Source organism: Prunus avium, chromosome 4 (assembly GCF_965620075.1).
Source record: "Prunus avium chromosome 4, drPruAviu1.hap1.1, whole genome shotgun sequence".
Classification (NCBI taxonomy): Eukaryota; Viridiplantae; Streptophyta; class Magnoliopsida; order Rosales; family Rosaceae; genus Prunus; species Prunus avium.
This window is the reverse complement of record NC_142287.1, coordinates 25,798,160-25,805,625: the sequence shown is the minus strand read 5'-3', so window position 1 is coordinate 25,805,625 and position 7,466 is coordinate 25,798,160. Positions and strand designations below refer to the sequence as shown.

Genomic DNA, 7,466 nt, shown 5'->3' with positions numbered 1-7,466 from the left:
AATCACAAAATTGAAGAAACCAATACGGGGAAAAAAAAACCCTAATTGGAGTAAACCCAAATCAGAAACTTCATCGACAACACAAATCCGCCATAGCCACCACCAAAACAACCACGGTTGCCACGTCTCCCGCGAACCACCACTCAGCCACCACCCTTCTCACTCTCATCCACCCAGCCCAGATCCGCCATAGCCACTGCCCAAATCCACCTTCTCTCTCTATCTCTATCAATCCAAAAACCTCTTCCCAGATCAACCAGATTCATCCTCAGCACAACCCATCTCTCTCTTCAGCCCAACCAGATTCGTTGAATCTTCTCTCTGAGGTTTTTGTTATCGTCAAAAATTGGAAGAAAGATGATGTTAAGAAGGCCATGGCCATGCCTATGAATTTCTGCTGCAACCCACTTCGTGGATATGGATTTGATGGGTGTTTGATTCCTTAGAAGGCCATGGTCAAGCAAAACAAAAGGGTTTTTTCATCATCATCATCATCTTCTTCTTCTTCCTTGGATACGTTGGCTGAAGTTGCAACCCAACAATTGATGGAGTTGGGGGATGGGAATGGACTCACAATCGAGTGGGTTTTTGATGAAAAAGTTGTTCTTGCAGAATTCATTAGTTTCTGTGCTAAAAAGAAAAGGTGATATGCAGTTTTTGTGGGAAAAAGGTGATATGCAGTTTTTGACAGAAAAATTAACAGAGTTTGACGGAGGGACTACTGGTGCAACATAGCACCTAGTTGAGTGACCCCTGCAACTAATAATTGAATTGACGGACCAAAGTGTAACTATGGGTATAGTTGAGGGACCATTGTTGCGAATAACCCATATGAAAAAATAAGGCCAGCTTGTTTGCTTTTTTCCTTTTTAATTATGATTTTGTAGATTGTTTTAACCTTTTTCCAAATAAAATAGTTGTTTTTTGGTCAATAGAAATAAAATAGTGATAGTTTTTCAGGCTAAAGGTGTTTGGGAAATAAAAAAAATTGAAACTTTAACATTGGTGGTGGTCTTAAATCTTCAAAGTTTCTTAATTTACTTTGCAACAAAGCAAAGGATCATTTTCCTCTAGAGACTCATTTCACTGAAGGCTCGCTCGCTTCTCCTTCTCTGTTCTGTAACAGAGTGACCCAGAAAAGCTATAGCAGAGTTCACTGTAGTTTATAGCCTTTACCAGTCACCATGTCTCTGTCCACGAGGTTGAGACGTCCTCAGCCGTCTGATCCTTTTGCATCATCATCATCACCATCTTCATCTTATTCAAAAGTCGATAAGCAAGGGAAATCGGGTGACGCCGATGGGTTTGACAAAGGGTTTCGTTGGTTCTTTCCCTTGGTCGCTTTGGGAATGCTAAGGTACATGAGCGCTACATCAAACATCATACACGACTGTGACGAGGTCTTCAACTATTGGGAACCTCTGCATTACCTTCTCTACAAATCTGGGTTCCAAACTTGGGAATACAGGTACCCTTCCAATTGCTTTTGAAACTTTTCTTTCTCTGAAGTGGAAATTTTGTTCATTTCTTTCGTGCTTGTATCTGGGTTTGGCTTGTTTTTACTTTTTGGGTTTTATTTTATTTTGTTTCTTGTTTATAGTAAACTATTAGGCTCTGCTTTTGTCCCTGGATTAAATTTATTGGGAAATTTAGTTGTTATTGAGAATTTTAGTTTTTTGTTACTCAAAGTTAGCATTACAGCTCATGAACCAATTGCAGCCTTCTTATGGAATCAATTTGATTTCTTTCTTAATTGCACTTTCGTAACTACAAGTGAATCTCACAGTATAATGGCTTTGGGATCATCCATTTGATTCTTACAAACTGACATTAGAATTTGTACCTAATGGCATAGAGATATATGATTTGGATTAGCATTTTTAGGTGGAATTAGATGCTCATAACCATGGTCAGAAATCTTATCCTTTGCTGCGTGCTCTTAAAATACTGTGCATCATGGCTGTTGAAAATTTGATTTTCAGTGGTATCATTTTCTATCTTAGAAATCCTTTCATCTATGATTTTTATTGTTATATGCCTCTTGCAGTTCTCAGTTTGCACTTCGGTCATATTTATACATTCTTTTCCATGAATTGGTGGGTCGACCGGCTTCCTGGTTGTATGCTGAGGAAAAAGTAAGAATTTTTTCCCAGTGACTTTTGAACTGTTACCTTCTTATAATTGAAATTTAATTTTCTGTCTTAAATTCCGTTGGTCTGAAACAATTTCTTTTTGTTTACAGGTGAGAGTATTCTATGCTGTTAGACTCTTTCTTGCTTTCCTTTCTGTTATCACTGACACTGTTCTGGTAGTTGCTCTTTCAAGAAAGTACGGGAAACGCCTTGCTTCTTACACGCTTGCAATGCTATGCTTAACCAGCGGTTGTTTTTTTGCAAGCACAAGTGGGTGGGCCATTTCCATTTTTCTCCTTTGATCTGTACATTCCATTTCAGGATTTCTTACTTCACAATTTTTTTTTTTTTGATTATTCATTTTTGTTTTCAGTTTTCTTACTGTTATATCTCTTACTTTTCTGGAGCTATTTATTCCATGAAATGTGAAATGACAATGCTTATGACATTATTTTCCAGGTTTTTTGCCCAGTTCGTTCTCTATGTATGCCATGTCTCTTTCATCAGGGTTATTTCTTCTTGATAAACCTGCCATGGCAGTTACAGTTGCAGCCGTAGGCGTAATCCTTGGCTGGCCATTCTCAATTTTGGCTTTTTTGCCTGTCACATTTTACTCTCTAGCTAGAAGATTCAAACAAGCTTTTCTTGCCGGAGCAGCCACCTCTGTTGCTCTTCTTGTAAGTCAATGGTTGGCACATTTTTGTTGGATGTACAAAGTACATGCCTGTAATTGTCACACAGAGTTTTAAATGTCTCATTTTAAGTTTTCTGTTTTTTAATTTAATTTATTTTTATTATGCTTATGATTATATGTTGAATATATCTTTTAGGTATTGTCGGTTCTCGTTGATCACTACTACTACAACAAATGGACATCATCTGTGTTAAATTTGTTGATCTATAACGTTGCAGGAGGTGGTGAGAGCCACTTGTACGGAACTGAGGGGCCACTATTTTATATTAGGAATGGATTTAACAATTTTAACTTTTGTTTCGTACTTGCATTGCTTTTTCTGGCAATACTGCCGATTGCAAGGAAAAAGTATGCACCCAGCTTGCTCATTGTTGTCTCGCCTATATATATTTGGTTGGTGTTCATGTCTTTGCAACCACACAAAGAAGAGAGGTTCGAATAATCCTACCTTTTATGATATCCGGGCAAGCCTATTATATACCACTTCTCTTAAATTGATTGAATTAGAACATATTCCTGCTAGTTTCGTATTTGCTCATCTTGACAGTACATTTTCAATTGACCAAAATTTCTTATATTTGCACAGTTGTGCATTTGCCATTAACAAAAAAACTCAAATGATGTTGAGAGGCCGAGTGTGTTGATATTTCCATCTATACTTTCTCCTGTATCCTACTTTTTTTTTTTCTTCTAAATCTTTTCTCTAATTTCTCTGGAATTACAGTAACTACAAATATTCTTCTTGTTCTGACATCCACATCTCACCATAATCATAGGCAGCACTCACCTTGTGCTTTCCTGCAACCAAAAAAAAAAAAAAAAATCAATATCGTTTGTTATCTTTTTCACAGGTCTCCTTTCCAGTCTGTGCATTTCTGAGTAGCCAGGGTCATAGTTTCAGATCTGAATGTTTTGACATTTAATGAATCACTTTGATGGAAATTCTTAAGATGATATGAAAATTGTTCAATGTTATTTAACTGCAGGTCAGATGTGAGTGATAACTAGATATTTCCAATTGTCGTTGCAGGTTCCTTTATCCAATATATCCACTAATTTGCGTTGCTGCTTCGGCTGTCATAGAGAGCTTTCCTGATGTTTTCCGATCTGATTATGATTCCCAAGGCAATTCTCCGATGGTTATGGTGAGCATTTATCCTATATTTCACAAAATTTGATAAATTATCTCTATGAACCTCACAGTATTGCTGCTTGTACATGTAGACGGCAAAGATTCTAAGACCGGTGGTTCTTGGCCTCATATTATGTGCCTCCCATGCTCGTACGTTTTCAGTGATCAATGGCTATTCTGCCCCTTTAGAGGTTTACAAGCTTTTAGAAGATCATGACAATGCAGGAACAGGTAAGACAAGTATCTTGCTGTTACCCATTTATTGACCTTGCGATGGAGTGCATTGTCAACAAAGTTCCTTCAATGTTTGGTTATCAATCAATGCAATATGGCGTCTTAATATTTGGAATGTACAATGAAAGGAGTAAACTCATGTTGCAATTTAGTTTGTAGAACTATAGTGCACATGCCTTGTGTATAATGATTTCACATGTTCTCAAAATATTGGAAATTGATATGCTTTTTAATCTTTGGGGGCTTGGTTATACAGCCATCTACACGAGATAAACTTTCTACGACTGTATAGCTTAAAAATGATAAATACTGTATTTTTATTCTTTTTTCTAATGTTCAATACACTTACATATTGGTTGGGGTCACCACCTTGATTATCTGCCCCGTATCTCCCCAAACTCATGTTTCTTGTTCAGTTCTCAAGTTGTGTAAGGAACTTGTTGGGTTCTCCAATTGATTATTTGGTATGCAAGTTTGGAAAGTCATGTCTCTTAAAATTTCTCGGATTTCCTTCTGCATTTCAGGCTCTGTTCTCTGTGTTGGAAGTGAATGGCACCGTTTCCCGTCGTCCTTTTTTGTTCCTGATTATGTTGGAGAAGTTCGTTGGATTGATGATGGGTTCCGGGGACTTCTTCCCTTCCCATTTAATTCTACCTTGGGTGGAACTGCATCAGCCCCACCGTATCTTAACGATAAGAACAAAGCTTCTGACGACCAATATGTAACCCTTCTCTAAACTAGTTTATATAAAAACTAAAGTGCCCTATACTTGTTATGTTTTCTTTAGAAAATGACCCATCAGTTTTTACAGCTCCGGGATCTTGAACAATGTACATTCCTTGTTGAGCTGCAGCTTAGTCGACCTTTCCCTTCCCGTGGAAGTGACTTATCAACTTGGGAGGTACAAATCAGGCTGCTTTTACACTTTTTTTCTGAATAAATTGCTAGCTGAACTGGTTTTCTTCTCAATTCAGGTGATTGGAGCGTTGCCTTACCTGGACAGAGAGCTCTCGCCTGCCAAGTACCGCTCCTTTTTCATCCCGTATCTGTGGCAGCATAAGAATATCTTTGGCATGTACAAGCTGCTTAGAAGAGTACCAAAATGAAACCTTGGTTCTGACAGAATTACAGAATTAGATTCTGAGCTAGCATGACTTTTTCTAACCCCCCCTCGTCTCTTCAGAAGGAAAACCCCCGTTTTTGATGATATAGTTTAAACTGTTCTGATAGGTGGGACTTCCACAAAGTGTGTACTGATAAACATGTGACTAGCATGTATTTTAGAGATTTTGATGGACCCAAAGTAAATTCATATTACTAATATTTTGATATTCTTGGAATAGATGACCTAATTAGTATTGCAGATCATTTTTCCCTTTTGGATGATTAGATGTGATAGAATTAGAAAGAAAATGAGAGAAATTTTTGGCCTCACCTATTTTTCTCTAGAAATGGAGATTCTGAGATGTACCAAATTAATGAAGTCACTGCCAATGGGTTCCCACCACAGTGGTGGTGGATTCCCCCTCTACCCATGGCACCAAGGATCAAAACCCAGTGGGGTTTTCTTTCCTCCAATGTAACCAAAAAAATATTAATGAAGTCACTGTTGCATTAATCAATCTACTTCAAAATATTTGATTTTGGATGCAACATTCAAATCATCGGTAAATTGTAATGTACACTTCTGAATAATAATAAAAAAATTAAAGAATTGTATTAATTGTATTAACGTGGAATTACAATCTCAGTTTTCAAACTTTGTTTTTGTTGGGTTCAAAACCAAAACCTAATCGGAGGAGGTAGTAGATTCCAACACATGGGCCACCACAACAGTGATGTCGTCGATCTTGCCTCCGGGGTGCTCCAATCCGGCCTTTTGAGCCTCCATCTGAAAAGGGCTAATGTTGTCCTTGTCCAAGGAATTATACAGAGCCAGGGTGGCTATGGTGGAAGCTACCTCCGCACAATCAATATCCCGACCACCGCTTACTTTATTAAAAGCCACCAGAACCTCCTCAATCTCACTCGCAAACATGTTGTCCAGCAACCCATCTGTCCCAAGTACGATAATGTCTCCCGGCGCCAATTCCTCCACCACAAACTCCAGAGCCACCTGGGGTCGGTCGCTGCCGACGTGGTTCCCCAACTGGAAGGGGCAGTTAAACCTCCGCTGCTGGGTTGGAGATTTGAGCATACACTTGGCGTCCCTGAACACCATGAAGCCGCTGTCTCCGACATTCACGGCGTGGAGGGTCCCACGCTCTTTGTCAAGGCTGAGGATGCAAGCCGTCGACGAGCCTTGTATTCCGAAGTTGTTCACGTAGGCTTCTCTCAGCACCTTTCCTGCATCCACGGCGGCGACTCCGACGGCGGACATATTAGTAGCCGCTTGTTTGGCGTGGTTCATGAGTCCCCTTGCGTACTCGCCGGCGTCGATGCCTTTCCTGGCCCAGCTACCGACGCCGTCCGCCACGCCGACAGTCTGGGCGTCATGGGAGACGAAGTGCGCGTCTTCGCCGAGGGGCTTTTCTGGGTTGTATTTGGGGAAATAGGACGACCCACAAACCAATTTCATTTCATTACGGATCTTCCTCCTCTTTGGAATTAATTCTGGAAGTTGATTCAACTTCCTTTTTCTCCCCAATTCAAAATCTTGGTCGACATTGCCAAAGCCAGAGCCAAGGGCACAGAAATTATTGATTGATGGGATGTTATTATTTTTGAAATTGATCCGGCCATAACCAAAGACAGGGTTATTGTTGGCGATCATCATCGTTGCTTTGCTTCAATTCGCGAGAGGAGCAAGAAAGAAAGAGCTAGAGCGAGAGGAGCAAGACAGAATGACAGTAATGAACGAGAGTGAGTGAAGAAAGTGAAAGAGACCTGATCCCCTTCCTATATATAAGCTCTCATGCTTTTCCAAATCAGATCAGAAATACTGATTTGACCAAAGTTGACCTGTTTTACAGCTGTATAAATTTCAAATTTCTTCCTCAACCCTAACCTAATAAAATAAACAAAATAATAATAATTGCTGTACTTTTCTCCTAAAATGGGCCCATACCATACATTTTCTAGTGCTAGTATGGACGCCATGTGTACGCCAAGTGGACAAAAATATATTTAAAAATAAAAAAAAGTAAGATAAGCCAAAATAAATAAATAAACTGAAGTAACAAACAACAACTTACCTTTCCCATCCCACGGCATCCACGTCAACCAAAATCTGGCCTCCACAATTTCCTTATAGAAAATACACGTGGAAATTCAA

At 39.3% G+C, this 7,466-nt stretch overlaps 2 protein-coding genes across 2 annotated transcripts; one reads left to right on the top strand and one right to left on the bottom strand.

The window, feature by feature from the left end:
- Positions 1 to 1,008: 1,008 nt before the first annotated feature.
- Positions 1,009 to 5,555, top strand: EBS3 (Alg9-like mannosyltransferase family). The gene is made up of 10 exons (XM_021960002.2): positions 1,009 to 1,468; positions 2,048 to 2,135; positions 2,243 to 2,402; positions 2,592 to 2,809; positions 2,963 to 3,258; positions 3,857 to 3,971; positions 4,051 to 4,189; positions 4,717 to 4,913; positions 5,004 to 5,093; positions 5,167 to 5,555. The coding sequence occupies exons 1-10, from the start codon at positions 1,185 to 1,187 to the stop codon at positions 5,296 to 5,298; spliced, it is 1,719 nt and encodes a 572-aa protein (XP_021815694.2). The 5' UTR covers positions 1,009 to 1,184; the 3' UTR covers positions 5,299 to 5,555.
- Positions 5,556 to 5,884: 329 nt separating this feature from the next.
- On the bottom strand, positions 5,885 to 7,081 carry LOC110758195 (putative protein phosphatase 2C 55). Its single transcript, XM_021960003.2, has one exon. The coding sequence runs from the start codon at positions 6,966 to 6,968 to the stop codon at positions 5,982 to 5,984; it is 987 nt and encodes a 328-aa protein (XP_021815695.2). The 5' UTR covers positions 6,969 to 7,081; the 3' UTR covers positions 5,885 to 5,981.
- Positions 7,082 to 7,466: the final 385 nt, after the last annotated feature.